The sequence below is a fragment of the Anomaloglossus baeobatrachus genome, chromosome 10 (genome assembly GCF_048569485.1).
Source record: "Anomaloglossus baeobatrachus isolate aAnoBae1 chromosome 10, aAnoBae1.hap1, whole genome shotgun sequence".
Classification (NCBI taxonomy): domain Eukaryota; kingdom Metazoa; phylum Chordata; class Amphibia; order Anura; family Aromobatidae; genus Anomaloglossus; species Anomaloglossus baeobatrachus.
In genome coordinates, this window is record NC_134362.1 from 17132905 (window position 1) to 17150610 (window position 17706).

General features: G+C 54.2%; 1 protein-coding gene across 5 annotated transcripts in view; it reads right to left on the reverse strand.

Moving 5' to 3' along the window:
* Positions 1-1623: 1623 nt before the first annotated feature.
* Positions 1624-17706, reverse strand: part of LOC142255331 (uncharacterized) — a 110326-nt gene continuing 94243 nt past the window's right edge. For all 5 annotated transcript variants that reach the window (XM_075326883.1, XM_075326882.1, XM_075326881.1 and 2 more), the window contains exon 29: positions 1624-5610. In XM_075326883.1, the coding sequence (XP_075182998.1) occupies positions 5452-5610 (159 nt within the window). In that variant the 3' untranslated portion in view covers positions 1624-5451. The remainder of the gene's footprint in view (positions 5611-17706) is intronic.

A 17706-nucleotide genomic window follows, 5' to 3' on the forward strand; every position in this document is an offset into this window, starting at 1 on the left:
TAGTAGAAGCATATCTATAAGTGCACTTCTGCACTAGTGGGGTTAGCACCACAGGTGCTGCTTAACGCCTGTTGCAGCGATTGTGTGACTATCAGAATGTCAGGGTCTTCCACACTTGTCTCTGTATCGTACAGAAACTGACACTAATGGCTGCCGGCGTCCTGTGTAAAGAAGGAAGCCGTGGGCGTGCCTGAGAAAGTGCGGGAATCCGGTTTCACAGTGCACACAGTGAGAGGGGTGGAGTATGCAAAACATACTCCAGCTCTCAGCGCTGCTGTGCTATGCAGCGTCACGCCCCTACCCTGACTGTCAGGCCTGTGGGCGGTAACGAAGGGAGACTAGGCCCAGAAGCCGGGGACTCGAGTTAATAAGCGTGGCCGGCATATCAGTGCTGGCCGGCGCGGAAGTCCCCGGCGCACCACAAATCCCAGCGACGCCTTAAATAAAAATGGCAGCGGCGGTTAGCGCAGTAGTCACCCAATACACTAACACACCCAGCAACGCTGTGGTGTGCGATGGCACTAGTGCGGACAGCGCCGCTGTCCCTGGCGCACTAACACACCCAGCAGTGCTGCCGTGTGTCTGCGCGGTCCCCACAGGGACACAGAGTACCTCCATGTAGCAGGGCCATGTCCCTGAAGATACTCCGCTCCATGTCCAGCAGATACCAGGGGCTGTGGATGGAGCACGGTCTCAGTGCCTGGAGACCGATAGAATCCCACTTCACCCAGAGCCCTGTAAAAAGGGATGGGGAAGGAAGCAGCATGTGGGCTCCAGCCTCCGTACCCGCAATGGGTACCTCAACCTTAACAAACACCTCCGACATGAAGTGGGGTGAGAAGGGAGCATGCTGGGAGCCCTGTATGGGCCCTCTTTTCTTCCATCCGACATAGTCAGCAGCTGCTGCTGACTAAACAGTGGAGCTATGCGTGGATGTGTTGCCTCCTTCGCACAAAGCACAAAACTGGTGAGCCAGTGATCCCACTGGGGGTGTATAGCCAGAAGGGGAGGGGCCTTACACTTTTAAGTGTAATACTTTGTGTGGCCTCCGGAGGCAATAGCTATACACCCAATTGTCTGGGTCTCCCAATTAGGAGCGAAAAAGAAAGACGCTCCATGGCTCGGTACGAGAAGACGCCCTTTGGTTCGGCATGACAAGACGTATCACGGCTCGGCACAAGAAGACGCCCCTTGGTTTGGCACAAGAAGTCGCCCCATGGCTCGGCATGAGAAGACGCCCCTTGGTTTGGCACAAGAAGTCGCCCCATGGCTCGGCATGAGAAGACGCCCCTTGGTTTGGCACGAGAAGTCGCCCCATGGCTCGGCACGAGAAGACGCCCCTTGGTTCGGCACGAGAAGTCGCCCCGTGGCTCTGCACGAGAAGTCGCCCCGTGGATCGGCACGAGCAGACGCCCCGTGGATCGGCACGAGCAGACGCCCCGTGGCTCGGCACGAGCAGACGCCCCGTGGCTCGGCACGAGCAGACGCCCCGTGGCTCGGCACGAGCAGACGCCCCGTGGCTCGGCACGAGCAGACGCCCCGTGGCTCGGCACGAGAAGACGCCCCCGTGGCTCGGCACGAGCAGACGCCCCCGTGGCTCGGCACAAGAAGACGCACCAGTCCTGTATTGCATTCATTTATTGCACTTATAGCTTCCCTTCCACACACCAAGAAGCAGAGAACAAATCCAAATAACCTAAAATGATAAAATAACATCTCCATAGAAAAGAAACCCCAATTTACAGCAATTCAAGTCTTGAGTCTGAATAGATCATCTGGGAGCAGCGCATTATGTACAGTAAATACTTCTTCTTGTAGCAAATATATCTTATATACTTATTTTACAGGACAACCAAAATATACATTCTAGGCTCCACACAGCAGTGACAGGTCTGTAGATATGTACACAAGTGGCCAGTGCAGATTCAGCAGCAATATAATAGGGGGGAGCACAGGAGAGTACGGGGTAACCCCTGTCAGGCCCACCTTACCCTGTACAGAGCAGTCCGTAGTGTGTGCGGCTCCGCAGTGTCCTCCTGTGCGGGAAGTTTCCTATAGAACACTGCGGGCAAAACGGAGACGCCGTGTCCTGCCGAGCGCATGCCCCGCAGTGGTGCATAGATCACAGTGAGCTCACTCTAGTCGGAGTGTTACTTTAAAGGGTTATTCCCATCTATATCCATCCCATTTATGGCCAAAATGAGAAAAACTGCTTCTAAGTCCCGGCCACCAGAGGAGAGGGGCTGCGATAAAGGACTTTTTACATGACTCCCATTCACTTCTATGTGATTTTTGCAAACAGCGCAGCCGAGCTCCGCTCCTTTAGAAGCCCCCTCCACTGGTGACCGGGACCTAAAAGCCGTTTTTCCATCTCGCCATAAAACGTAGAGCGGAGCATAACCTTGAAGCAGATTGTCCACTTTTGGAGACAAAAAAAAAAAAGTGCAATTGGGTTTCATCAAAAAGTTTGCACCATTTGCCTTTTATAACCTCTGAGCTGCACTCTGTATTGCTGGCTGCAGAATGAGTAAACTGAGAGTCAGTCAGTAAGCTCACTCACTCACTGACTGATTCTCCGCTAGCTCACTCACCCACTGACTGATTCTCCGCTAGCTCACTCACTAACTGACCCTCCGCTAGCTCACTCACTGACTGATTCTCCGCTAGCTCACTCACTCACTGACTGATCCTCCGCTAGCTCACTCACTCACTTACTGATCCTCCGCTAGCTCACTCACTCACTGACTGATCCTCCGCTAGCTCACTCACTCACTGACTGATTCTCCGCTAGCTCACTCACTCACTGACTGATTCTCCGCTAGCTCACTCACTCACTGACTGATTCTCCGCTAGCTCACTCACTGACTGATCCTCCGCTAGCTCACTCACTCACTGACTGATTCTCCGCTAGCTCACTCACCCACTGACTGATTCTCCGCTAGCTCACTCACTGACTGACCCTCCGCTAGCTCACTCACTGACTGATTCTCCGCTAGCTCACTCACTCACTGACTGATCCTCCGCTAGCTCACTCACTCACTTACTGATCCTCCGCTAGCTCACTCACTCACTGACTGATCCTCCGCTAGCTCACTCACTCACTGACTGATTCTCCGCTAGCTCACTCACTCACTGACTGATTCTCCGCTAGCTCACTCACTGACTGATCCTCCGCTAGCTCACTCACTCACTGACTGATTCTCCGCTAGCTCACTCACTGACTGATTCTCCGCTAGCTCACTCACTCACTGATTCTCCGCTAGCTCACTCACTGACTGATTCTCCGCTAGCTCACTCACTCACTGACTGATTCTCCGCTAGCTCACTCACTCACTGACTGATTCTCCGCTAGCTCACTCACTCACTGATCCTCCGCTAGCTCACTCACTCACTGACTGATTCTCCGCTAGCTCACTCACTCACTGACTGATTCTCCGCTAGCTCACTCACTCACTGACTGATTCTCCGCTAGCTCACTCACTCACTGACTGATCCTCCGCTAGCTCACTCACTCACTGACTGATCCTCCGCTAGCTCACTCACTCACTGACTGATTCTCCGCTAGCTCACTCACTCATTGACTGATTCTCCGCTAGCTCACTCACTCACTGACTGATTCTCCGCTAGCTCACTCACTCACTGACTGATCCTCCGCTAGCTCACTCACTGACTGATTCTCCGCTAGCTCACTCACTCACTGACTGATTCTCCGCTAGCTCACTCACTGACTGATTCTCCGCTAGCTCACTCACTCACTGACTGATCCTCCGCTAGCTCACTCACTGACTGATTCTCCGCTAACTCACTAACTCACTGACTGATTCTCCGCTAGCTCACTCACTCACTGACTGATTCTCCGCTAGCTCACTCACTCACTGACTGATTCTCCGCTAGCTCACTCACTCACTGACTGATTCTCCGCTAGCTCACTCACTCACTGACTGATTCTCCGCTAGCTCACTCACTGACTGATTCTCCGCTAGCTCACTCACTGACTGATTCTCCGCTAGCTCACTCACTCACTGACTGATTCTCCGCTAGCTCACTCACTCACTGACTGATTCTCCGCTAGCTCACTAACTCACTGACTGATTCTCCGCTAGCTCACTCACTCACTGACTGATTCTCCGCTAGCTCACTCACTCACTGACTGATTCTCCGCTAGCTCATTCTGCAGCCAGCCATACGCAGCGCAGCTCAGAGGTTATAAAAGGCAAATGGAGCAAAGTTTTTAGTGAAACCCAGTTGCAAAAATGATTTTTAGTTCAAAATACAAGTGAATAAAATTGTCAGCAAAGGTGGACGATCCGCAATCAAGGTAATTGTATAAAATTATTAAATAAAAAGGGGTATTATTTTTTTTAAAGGGGTTAGCCACTAATTTAACATTGGTGGCCTGTCCTTAGGATAGGTCATCAATGTCTGATCGGCCGGGGTCCGACACCCGGCACCACCATAGATCAGCTGTTCTCGGTCCCGGTGGCAGCAGGAAGAGTGAAATCCTCAGTTTTGGCGCTGCTCTGTCCTCTGATAGCGGTCGTGACCGGGTACTGCACATCTGCGTCTCATAAATCAATAGGAGGCGGATGTGCAGTACCCGGCTGCGGACACTATCAGCTCCAGAACTGAGCCTACTGCCTCCAGGACCGGGAACAGCTGGTCGGCGGTGGTGCGCGGTGTCGGACCACGGCCGATCAGACATTGATGACCTATCCTAAGGGCAGGCCATCAATATTAGAGTAATGGACAATCCCTTTAATCTTTATACATAGAACCGCTCTGAGCGACATTGCATGTGGTATTTCAGCTAAGCCCAATTCAAGTGGGATGCAATACCAGACACAGCCATTTAACAAGAGAGGCGCTATTTCTGGGATAAAAAAAAGGAAGCAGATCTCATACAGCCCCCATGAACCGTTACATATGAAGCAGTCAGGCCGTAATAAGGAGTCCTCGATCTCAGTCCAACTCATCGTAGGGTCAGATTATTATTTTTAGTGTAATATAATCTATGGGTTACTCCCGGTGGAGAGGATGCTGGGACCGCTCCTGTGTAGTCCCATATTTTGCTCTCAGCTTTCCCAGTGTTACATATCAGTAGTAAGTGACGGTAAATCGCGCACAAGTCTATGTGTACAGGAGGCATCGGATAAACGTCATCCCCGGTGGACTGGTCCGGGCACCGGTACTTCTATGGCTTGCACGGTTCGTTTGGACCTCGCTTTATGACTGCTGCACAAAAATCGTACAGATCTACTTTTCTCCACCGTCCATTTGTTTTTCGCCACCCTCAGGTTCCAGCCATTTTCAGGAGAGGATATGCAAACATGGCGGCTCTCCTCGTGATGTCGACCTCCTGTTTTTTTTTTTTTTGTTTAATGCCCCATGGGGAAAAAAAAAACTCAAACAAGGGTTAACCGAAAAGTCCATTTCTCTGCGTCGCTTCCTGTGCTATAGCGCCCCCGTCAGGCACATGACGACAAGGACGTGGAGGCCTATAAGGTAAGTGAGGAACACGTAGCGGGACTTGGATCTGGAGGTCAGCAGCTTGGAGCAGTAAAGGCTGCGGCCGCGGAGCCATCGCCGGACGGACACATTACAGCTCTTCATCTGCGGGAAAAGAGAGAGAAAGCGATTGTTTACAGCTGGTGCGTCAGACGATGCCCGCCAGGATGAATGCACGATCGGACGGTGCCATGTACACATCCGGGCCACCACCAGCACCAGAGGCTGGACGTCACGGGAAATCTGAGAACAGCTGCAGTATAAAGCACAGGGGCAAGTCATCTACAGGGACTAAAAAGTATCTAAAAATCTATTAGAAAAAATAAAAACATGGCCCAGACATAAAAATTAATTTACCTATGCATTAAACGTCAAAAAAACTATTGAATAGTCAAAATGGCCTGAAAAAGTAATACCAAGCAATCAAAAAGGTCACATATACCCCAAAACGATACAAATGAAACCTATAACCCAGCACAGACAGCACCGGCCGCCCAGGCACAGAGCAGACCCCGGCCGCCCCAGCACAGAGCAGCACCGGCCGCCCCAGCACAGAGCAGACCCCGGCCGCCCCAGCACAGAGCAGACCCCGGCCGCCCCAGCACAGAGCAGACCCCGGCCGCCCCAGCACAGAGCAGACCCCGGCCGCCCCAGCACAGAGCAGACCCCGGCCGCCCCAGCACAGAGCAGACCCCGGCCGCCCCAGCACAGAGCAGACCCCGGCCGCCCCAGCACAGAGCAGACCCCGGCCGCCCCAGCACAGAGCAGACCCCGGCCGCCCCAGCACAGAGCAGACCCCGGCCGCCCCAGCACAGAGCAGACCCCGGCCGCCCCAGCACAGAGCAGACCCCGGCCGCCCCAGCACAGAGCAGACACCGGCCGCCCCAGCACAGAGCAGACACCGGCCGCCCCAGCACAGAGCAGACCCCGGCCGCCCCAGCACAGAGCAGACCCCGGCCGCCCCAGCACAGAGCAGACACCGGCCGCCCCAGCACAGAGCAGACCCCAGCCGCCCCAGCACAGAGCAGACACCGGCCGCCCCAGCACAGAGCAGACCCCAGCCGCCCCAGCACAGAGCAGACCCCGGCCGCCCCAGCACAGAGCTGATCCCGGCCGCCCCAGCACAGAGCAGACCCCGGCCGCCTCAGCACAGAGCAGACCCCGGCCGCCCCAGCACAGAGCAGACACCGGCCGCCCCAGCACAGAGCAGACCCCGGCCGCCCCAGCACAGAGCAGACACCGGCCGCCCCAGCACAGAGCAGACCCCAGCCGCCCCAGCACAGAGCAGACCCCAGCCGCCCCAGCACAGAGCAGACCCCGGCCGCCCCAGCACAGAGCAGACCCCGGCCGCCCCAGCACAGCGCCGCAGCGAGCATCTGTGCCCCCTGTACACTGCCCACAGCATTGCCGTACTCCAGCACCATCCCTGCCTCCTGTGACCCCGCTCCACCACCGCTGCCGCCTCACCTCCCCGGTAAGACACCACCGGACTATAAAATGGACCCCATATTTTTTTTTTACCTTTTTTTTTTATCTCTAAATTTGGGGTGTGTCTTATAATCCGATGCGTCTTATAAAACGAAAAATACGGTATGTCACAATGGACGGCCTAAAAACAACCTCCCCACAATTGTGGAATTGTGTTGCTTTTTTCCTCCCTGTTTTTCAGTTTGTTGTATGGTAATATTAATGTGCAAATTGTCTCTCCAGTAAAGGAGACAAACTCTAGCACAGCGCCACCTATTGGAAGTAGCGATCCTAAAAGTCACAAGTGGATTTTCAACAATCCTTTGCAATATGACTCAGGATATATAAGCCAGATCAGAATCCCAATTTGCAGACACGGTGTTTCGGGGTGCTTGCCCCTCGTCAGTGCAAAGTATGGGGGTGTCTGATCTGGCTCATGAGAAAGCTATGTGGGGACCACGGGGGAACACTATTCTCCTTAAGGAGACTTTGCAAGCCAGTCTGGCTGCCAGGTAAGGGGACTTATAGCTGCAATGCCCCTCTGGGAAATATTCAAATTGTCTCTCCAGTAAAGGAGACAAACTCTAGCACAGCGCCACCTATTGGAAGTAGCGATCCTAAAAGTCACAAGTGGATTTTCAACAATCCTTTGCAATATGACTCAGGATATATAAGTGTCACAAACCACCGGGGGGTCACTCAGAAATCCCCCGCGCTGGCTACCAGTACGTCACAATCGGGGGGTAACAAGTGGGGGTCACCCCTCCTTTATACCTCCCGACCGACAGACAGAGCACGTGACGCGCTCTCTAGCGCCCCTCTTATAGTCAGGCCAATTATGGAATTGCCCGACCATAAGCAAGGAGGCCGCTATACTACTTATGCCGATTATTGAAGGGTCCCCGGTGAGAGTAAGGTATATATTCCCCCGACCTCCGCGGGCGGAATATATAAAATCTCCCCGAATCTCACTGGCCTCCCCACAATAATCCTTGGCACAATTCGCTGCCACCAACCGATTTACGGTAACTATTAGCCGAACACACAGACGTGGGATTCAAGATCGAGATAACAGAACAGCCCAAGATTAATTATATAATTTAATCAGCCTAAAGCCACACTAGAACTACAATATATACAATAGGGAATCTACAGAATATACATATGTCAGAGTACAGTTACAATCAAAGCATGGGTTACAAACAGGCATACACAGTTCCAGCAGTTACCTTGTTGCGTCTGGCCACAGGGGGGCGCTGTACCCAGGTTTCTAGGATCCTTCCCACAGATGTTTCCTACACGTGCCCCCAGCGAAAGAACACTGGAAAATGGCCGAAGTAGGGTTATCAACCTGGCCAAATCCAGGTCCCCTCCTACCTTCGTGACCTCACAGGGAGCACTGCTCCACCCCTGGCTGGAGTTATGGACAAAATCCACAACATGGAATATGGCCATAACTTTGCCTGGGAGCGTCGTAGGCGGACGCCAATGCTCTCATTGTGACAGTTATGAATTTAGCTACAGAACGAGGGGACTCATGACCTGTCTGCCAGTTCCCCATTGGCTGATATCACGCCTGGGGCATTTCCCAATGTCCTGCTCCCATAAAAAGGGTGTGCCGGCATCGTCCGCATGCAGAGACACCATTTTTATGGTTGCCATATTTATCGGAAATATGGCTTGCGAGATATGAACCATTTTTTACTGGAGTCGTTCTGTCTGGCTAGTTACATAGCCTTGCTAATGAGATACAACTCTTGTTACAGGGTGACGGCAGGGAGTCATCCTGTGTCCATTGTTCCCACACCACCTCATCTCCATATCACAGGACATGGCCCTGGAGGTGTAAGTGGAACACTGAGAACAAGAAGGGAGGGGGCACGGCCAGGGAGTGATGAGGGATTATGACTGGAGTCATAATTCATCTTCATATCCCGGGATTTGCCTCACACCTCCCCCCTTTTGAGGGCGCTAGGGGGCAGCACACTCCGGTGTTCCCCCGTGCGCCCGTCCGCGACCTCTCCTTGTCGGGACAGCCCGTCTGCGTTACCGTGGTCACGGCCCCTTTTGTGGCGAATGGTGAAGTTGTATTGCTGGAGCGCAAGGCTCCATCGCAACAATCGCCCATTCGTCCCAGAGACGGTGTGCAACCAGCTGAGGGGATTGTGGTCCGTCTCCACGATGAAGTGGCGCCCGTATAGATAGGGTTGCAGACGCTGCAGGGCCCACACTATGGCCAGGCACTCCTTCTCCATCGTGGAATAGGCCACTTCCCTTGGTAACAGCTTCCTGCTCAGGTACAAGACTGGGTGCTCTTGGCTCGCAGAGTCCACCTGGCTGAGCACCGCACCGAGGCCGAAGTCACTGGCGTCGGTCTGTACTACAAACGGCCGCGTGAAGTCGGCTGCCTGTAGCACGGGCGGGCTGGACAGGGCGTCCTTTAGGGCCTGGAAGGCTGTCTCGCAGTCCATTGTCCAATCAACTGCAGAGGGCAGCTTCTTCTTGGTGAGGTCCGTCAAGGGCTTTGCCAGGCTACTATAGCATGGAACAAACCTCCTATAGTACCCAGCGGTCCCCAAGAAGGACATCACCTGCTTCTTGGTCCTGGGGGTGGGCCAGGATGCGATGGCTTCCACTTTCTCAGGCTCGGGCTTCAGTGTTCTCCCACCTACCCGGTGACCGAGGTACTGGACCTCGCTCATGGCCAGCTGACACTTTCCCGGCTTGATGGTCAAACCTGCCCGGTGGATCCGCCTGAGCACCTGTGCTAGATGCTCTAGGTGGTCCTCCCAGGTGGGACTGAAGACGGCAATGTCATCCAGGTACGCGGCCGCGTACCCTTCAAGTCCCTTGAGCAGGGTGTTGACCATCCGCTGGAAAGTGGCAGGGGCATTCCTCATCCCGAATGGCATCACCGTGGACTCGTACAGTCCAAATGGGGTAATAAAGGCAGAGCGTTCCCTGGCCTTGCGAGTCAGGGGGATCTGCCAATATCCCCGGCTCAGATCCATGATGGTCAGGTACTGAGCCCCGGCCAACTGATCGAGCAGGTCATCGATGCGTGGCATTGGGTACGCATCGGCGACCGTGACCGCATTGAGCCCCCTGTAGTCCACGCAGAACCGAGTGGTTCGGTCCTTCTTAGGGACGAGGACTACAGGCGAGGCCCAAGCGCTGTTGGATGCCTGGATCACCCCCAGCTTCAGCATCTCGTCAATCTCCTGGCGCATGTGTTGCTGCACCTCCAGGGAGACCCGATATGCTGAACGCCGGATCGGGGGATGATCCCCAGTGTCCACGTGATGGACAGCCAAGTCAGTCCTTCCGGGCTGGTTGGTAAACAACCCCCGGAAGGGGAGGAGGGTGGCCCACAGCTGGGACCGTTGGTCTTCCAAGAGCTGGTGGCCAACCTCCACATCCTCAATGGATCCGCCTGCCCTAACCTGGGCTAGCATATCCAAGAGGGTTTCCGCTTCTCCCTCCTCGGGCAGGTTGCACACGGGGAGCGCACATGCCTCCCGCTCATGATGTGCCTTCATCATGTTCACATGGAAGGGCTTCCGCCTTCCACGGGCAGGGTCCAGGGTGACCAGGTACGTTACAGGGTTGAGCTGCTGGTACACGAGGTATGGGCCTTCCCAGGCTGCCTGAAGCTTGTCCTGTGGTACGGGGACCAGTACCCACACCTTTTGACCCACTTGGTAGGTCCTCTCACAAGCGTTCTGGTCGTACCAACGCTTCTGATCGGCCTGGGCTTGAGCCATATTGTCGTGTACCAGTTGCGTCAAGGCCTGCATTTTGTCCCGGAAGCGCATGACATACTCGATAACCGACACTCCAGGGGTGGCCAAATCCCCTTCCCAAGCCTCTTTCACCAGAGCCAGGGGGCCCCGCACACGTCGCCCGTACAGGAGCTCAAACGGTGAGAATCCTGTTGAGGCCTGTGGAACCTCCCGGTAAGCAAATAACAGGTGTGGGAGATACCGCTCCCAGTCACGCCCATGGGAGTCGACCAACATCTTAAGCATCTGCTTTAAGGTGCCATTGAACCGCTCGCACAGGCCATTAGTCTGTGGATGGTACGGGCTGGCCACCAGATGTCGCACCTGGACTTGCTTACAGAGGGCCTCCATCAGCTGGGACATGAATTGGGTCCCCCGGTCAGTGAGCATTTCCTGGGGAAAACCCACTCGGGAGAAAATCTCCAGCAATGCGGTGGCCACCTTGTCAGCCCGAATGGACGACAAGGCCACTGCTTCTGGGTACCGGGTGGCATTGTCCACTACCGTCAGTATGAAGCGTTTCCCGGAGCTGCTGGGGATGGCCAGCGGGCCGACCAGATCCACAGCCACCCTCCTGAAAGGCTCATCGATGATTGGCAGAGATACCAGTGGGGCTTTGGGGCGTGGCCCCGCCTTCCCCACTCTCTGACAGGTTTCACACGAACGGCAGTAGGCAGCCACATCGGCCCCCATCTTTGGCCAGTAGAAATGCTGGTTTAACCTGGCCTTGGTCTTAGCGATCCCTAGGTGTCCGGCCATCGGAATCTCATGTGCGATCCGCAACAACTCCGTCCGGAACGGATAGGGTACCACCAACTGTCGGTCCCTGGGCCACGCCTCCGGTGAACCCTGCTGGACCGTGGCCCGGTACAGCCGTCCTTGGTCCCAGACCACTCGCTCCGGGTCCGAGTCCGAGGGAGGCTGTGCCGCCTGCTCCTTAAGAGCTTTCAGGCTGTCGTCAGCTTCTAACGCTGCCTGAAACCCCTGACTAGATGTGGCCAGAATCGACGAGACTGTCACATCTTCAGTCAGTACCCCGGGACCTGTGTCCTGGCCTCCACCTGACTCGGCTGCCACTTGGTCAGAAGGGGAAGAGCTATCGGACCTCCGGGAGGCCCCTTGGCTTCCAGCACTCCCACTGCGGGTGACAGCGGCCACAGCCGCTGCGACCGTGGGTCGTGCCTGCTCCTCCTCCGTTCCTGACCAAGTCGCCGGTTCAGGCAGACCTACCTGGCTTCCTGACACCCCGGTTGTGGGGGAACCATGCACCGAGATCTTACCTGGGAGCACTTCCGCTCCTGGACCGGCCCCAATCTCACCTGCCTGTTCCCCTCCTGCAGCAACAGAACCCCGCTGTGAAATCTCTGGGGACCCCACATTTGCTGTGGTGGCCCCCACCCCACACACTGGTCCTCCCCCTGCAGCACCCTGCTCTCTGCTTATCCCTGCAGAGGGCAAGAGATCCCAGCTCACAGGCTGGTTACTTGTAGAGGCATTGTCACACCTTTCTCTGACCCCCTCCCCTGTCACAGCTGCAGCTGAGTGTGTGTCTATGGTGTCTATGCAAGCAGAAATATCAGAGTTCACTCCCTCCTCCCTTACATCATTCATAGATAACACATTAACATTGTTAGGAGTCATGTCAGTACGGGCTGAAGGTTCAGCCCTTGGGGGGGGCCCAAACTGGGAGGTTATCTGCCCCAAATCTGTCCCAAGTAGCACGTTTGCAGGGATCCGATCAGTTACCCCCACCTCCCTCACCCCCCGCCCTGCGCCCCAGTCCACATAAATGTCAGCAACAGGCAGCGCCGGGTCAGTGCCTCCAATCCCGGAGACAGCGAGGGTTTTTCCAGGGATCAAGTCTTGGGGGGACACCATCTCAGGCCGCACCAGAGTCACCTCCGAGGCGCTGTCTCGCAGTCCTATGGTCACAGACCGGCCGACGGTGACAGGTTGGAAGCTGTCCAGGGACCTACCACCACCCCCACCCACACAATACACCTTGGGCGGCCCTTGGGACGGGGACGGAGCCGGGGCCTTGGGACGCTGAGGGCACATGGCCTTGAAGTGTCCAGGTAGGTTGCACTGGTGGCACCGTCTTGGTTCCGCCACGGGCCTGGAGAGGGGAGTTGAGGGGGACACCCCCTGCAGTCTAGGGGCAGGTGGGGCAGTCGCAGAATTCATCTTACCCCCTCTCCAGGTGCTGCTGGTGGCCGCTCTCCTGGCCTCAGGGGCCCGGTTGTTGGTGTAGTCATCGGCAAGGGCAGCTGTAGCCGTGGACCCCTTTGGCTTCTGGTCTCGGATGAACTGGCGGAGATCCTCAGGGCAGTTCCACAAGAGTTGCTCCGTGATGAACAAGTCCAGGATCTCCGGTCCGGTGGAAAGCTGCAGGCCTTGGGTCCAGTGGTCGGCAGCTCGGGCAAGTGCCCGCCGGTGGTCAGCCCAGGAGTCCTTTGGTCCCTTCTATAGGCTCCGGAACTTCTTGCGGTAGGACTCTGGAGTGAGGTTGTACTGTTGGATCAGGGCCCGCTTGATGGTGTCGTAGCCCTGATCTGCCTCAGCAGGCAAGTCCCCAAGGATATCCAGGGCCTTACCCCTTAAACGGGGGGTCAGGTATTTGGCCCACTGGTCCTTGTTCAGATGGTGCTGCAAGCAAGTCCGTTCAAAAGCAGTCAAGAAAGAGTCCAAGTCTCCATCCTTCTCCAGCACTGGGAAGTCCTCAACACGGACCTTTGGAAGTTTGGTGTCTCGAAGGTCACATGTGGCTGATGAGGGCCGGAGCTGAGCTAGCTGCAGCTGGTAGTCACGCTCTGCCTGGCGCTCTTCACGCGCTGCCTGCCGCTCCGCAGCCTCAGCCTCACGCGCTGCTTGCCGCTCTGCCCTGCGCTCTGCCAGGAGTCCCTTGTAGCCCTCCTGGTCTCCAGCCTGGAGAAGGGCCATAGCCATTTGAAGAAGGCTATCCGAGCCTCCCAGGCTCGGTGGAATGGCACGTGGTGATCTGCGGCCCGCTGCGGAGCCTGGTGATTCACTGTCCCTTGCAGAGCGGAGGGCTGGCATCTGGCTCGTTGAGGACCCTTGGGTGAGCTGCTCCTCATCTTGTCCATAATTGCCAGCTTGTGCGCTGTCCTCTGCAGAACGGTTTTCTGGCGTCGAGCTCCTGGAGGACTCGTGGGCAACCTCCTCATTACTGTCCACAGCACCGTCCTCCCTCTCTTCGGCTCCTGCCTTAGCATTGGCCAGTTGCATAGCTCTGCTCCTGGTGCCATCAGCCATTCTTGCAGACTTTTGGTCACTGACACAGAACTGACACCTGATGCCTCCACACACCTTACAGTATCTGCACTCTGACACTCTAGTGTTGAGCTAGTCTGAAGACCCCAGCAGCCACAGCTGCTGCAGGCAGTCTTTAGTGTCTGGGAGTATGGGTCTCACACTCACACACACTATTATCTCGATCCCACCGCTATGCCACCAATATGTCACAAACCACCGGGGGGTCACTCAGAAATCCCCCGCGCTGGCTACCAGTACGTCACAATCGGGGGGTAACAAGTGGGGGTCACCCCTCCTTTATACCTCCCGACCGACAGACAGAGCACGTGACGCGCTCTCTAGCGCCCCTCTTATAGTCAGGCCAATTATGGAATTGCCCGACCATAAGCAAGGAGGCCGCTATACTACTTATGCCGATTATTGAAGGGTCCCCGGTGAGAGTAGGGTATATATTCCCCCGACCTCCGCGGGCGGAATATATAAAATCTCCCCGAATCTCACTGGCCTCCCCACAATAATCCTTGGCACAATTCGCTGCCACCAACCGATTTACGGTAACTATTAGCCGAACACACAGACGTGGGATTCAAGATCGAGATAACAGAACAGCCCAAGATTAATTATATAATTTAATCAGCCTAAAGCCACACTAGAACTACAATATATACAATAGGGAATCTACAGAATATACATATGTCAGAGTACAGTTACAATCAAAGCATGGGTTACAAACAGGCATACACAGTTCCAGCAGTTACCTTGTTGCGTCTGGCCACAGGGGGGCGCTGTACCCAGGTTTCTAGGATCCTTCCCACAGATGTTTCCTACACGTGCCCCCAGCGAAAGAACACTGGAAAATGGCCGAAGTAGGGTTATCAACCTGGGCAGATCCAGGTCCCCTCCTACCTTCGTGACCTCACAGGGAGCACTGCTCCACCCCTGGCTGGAGTTATGGACAAAATCCACAACATGGAATATGGCCATAACTTTGCCTGGGAGCGTCGTAGGCGGACGCCAATGCTCTCATTGTGACAGTTATGAATTTAGCTACAGAACGAGGGGACTCATGACCTGTCTGCCAGTTCCCCATTGGCTGATATCACGCCTGGGGCATTTCCCAATGTCCTGCTCCCATAAAAAGGGTGTGCCAGCATCGTCCGCATGCGGAGACACCATTTTTATGGTTGCCATATTTATCGGAAATATGGCTTGCGAGATATGAACCATTTTTTACTGGAGTCGTTCTGTCTGGCTAGTTCCATAGCCTTGCTAATGAGATACAACTCTTGTTACAGGGTGACGGCAGGGAGTCATCCTGTGTCCATTGTTCCCACACCACCTCATCTCCATATCACAGGACATGGCCCTGGAGGTGTAAGTGGAACACTGAGAACAAGAAGGGAGGGGGCACGGCCAGGGAGTGATGAGGGATTATGACTGGAGTCATAATTCATCTTCATATCCCGGGATTTGCCTCACAATAAGCCAGATCAGAATCCCAATTTGCAGACACGGTGTTTCGGGGTGCTTGCCCCTCGTCAGTGCAAAGTATGGGGGTGTCTGATCTGGCTCATGAGAAAGCTATGTGGGGACCACGGGGGAACACTATTTTCCTTAAGGAGACTTTGCAAGCCAGTCTGGCTGCCAGGTAAGGGGACTTATAGCTGCAATGCCCCTCTGGGAAATATTCAAATTGTCTCTCCAGTAAAGGAGACAAACTCTAGCACAGCGCCACCTATTGGAAGTAGCGATCCTAAAAGTCACAAGTGGATTTTCAACAATCCTTTGCAATATGACTCAGGATATATAAGCCAGATCAGAATCCCAATTTGCAGACACGGTGTTTCGGGGTGCTTGCCCCTCGTCAGTGCAAAGTATGGGGGTGTCTGATCTGGCTCATGAGAAAGCTATGTGGGGACCACGGGGGAACACTATTCTCCTTAAGGAGACTTTGCAAGCCAGTCTGGCTGCCAGGTAAGGGGACTTATAGCTGCAATGCCCCTCTGGGAAATATTCAAATTGTCTCTCCAGTAAAGGAGACAAACTCTAGCACAGCGCCACCTATTGGAAGTAGCGATCCTAAAAGTCACAAGTGGATTTTCAACAATCCTTTGCAATATGACTCAGGATATATAAGCCAGATCAGAATCCCAATTTGCAGACACGGTGTTTCGGGGTGCTTGCCCCTCGTCAGTGCAAAGTATGGGGGTGTCTGATCTGGCTCATGAGAAAGCTATGTGGGGACCACGGGGGAACACTATTCTCCTTAAGGAGACTTTGCAAGCCAGTCTGGCTGCCAGGTAAGGGGACTTATAGCTGCAATGCCCCTCTGGAAAATATTCAAATTGTCTCTCCAGTAAAGGAGACAAACTCTAGCACAGCGCCACCTATTGGAAGTAGCGATCCTAAAAGTCACAAGTGGATTTTCAACAATCCTTTGCAATATGACTCAGGATATATAAGCCAGATCAGAATCCCAATTTGCAGACACGGTGTTTCGGGGTGCTTGCCCCTCGTCAGTGCAAAGTATGGGGGTGTCTGATCTGGCTCATGAGAAAGCTATGTGGGGACCACGGGGGAACACTATTCTCCTTAAGGAGACTTTGCAAGCCAGTCTGGCTGCCAGGTAAGGGGACTTATAGCTGCAATGCCCCTCTGGGAAATATTCAAATTGTCTCTCCAGTAAAGGAGACAAACTCTAGCACAGCGCCACCTATTGGAAGTAGCGATCCTAAAAGTCACAAGTGGATTTTCAACAATCCTTTGCAATATGACTCAGGATATATAAGCCAGATCAGAATCCCAATTTGCAGACACGGTGTTTCGGGGTGCTTGCCCCTCGTCAGTACAAAGTATGGGGGTGTCTGATCTGGCTCATGAGAAAGCTATGTGGGGACCACGGGGGAACACTATTCTCCTTAAGGAGACTTTGCAAGCCAGTCTGGCTGCCAGGTAAGGGGACTTATAGCTGCAATGCCCCTCTGGGAAATATTCAAATTGTCTCTCCAGTAAAGGAGACAAACTCTAGCACAGCGCCACCTATTGGAAGTAGCGATCCTAAAAGTCACAAGTGGATTTTCAACAATCCTTTGCAATATGACTCAGGATATATAAGCCAGATCAGAATCCCAATTTGCAGACACGGTGTTTCGGGGTGCTTGCCCCTCGTCAGTGCAAAGTATGTGGGTGTCTGATCTGGCTCATGAGAAAGCTATGTGGGGACCACGGGGGAACACTATTCTCCTTAAGGAGACTTTGCAAGCCAGTCTGGCTGCCAGGTAAGGGGACTTATAGCTGCAATGCCCCTCTGGGAAATATTCAAATTGTCTCTCCAGTAAAGGAGACAAACTCTAGCACAGCGCCACCTATTGGAAGTAGCGATCCTAAAAGTCACAAGTGGATTTTCAACAATCCTTTGCAATATGACTCAGGATATATAAGCCAGATCAGAATCCCAATTTGCAGACACGGTGTTTCGGGGTGCTTGCCCCTCGTCAGTGCAAAGTATGGGGGTGTCTGATCTGGCTCAATATTAATGTGGTCATTCGAAACTGCAACTCATCCTGCAAAAACCCCCAAACCTCATATGACTGCGTGAAGGGAAAAATGGTTCTTGGTAAAAAAAAAGTGCAAAACTGAGTTATCGCTCGGTGTGAGATGTCATCATTTATTTTTCTAA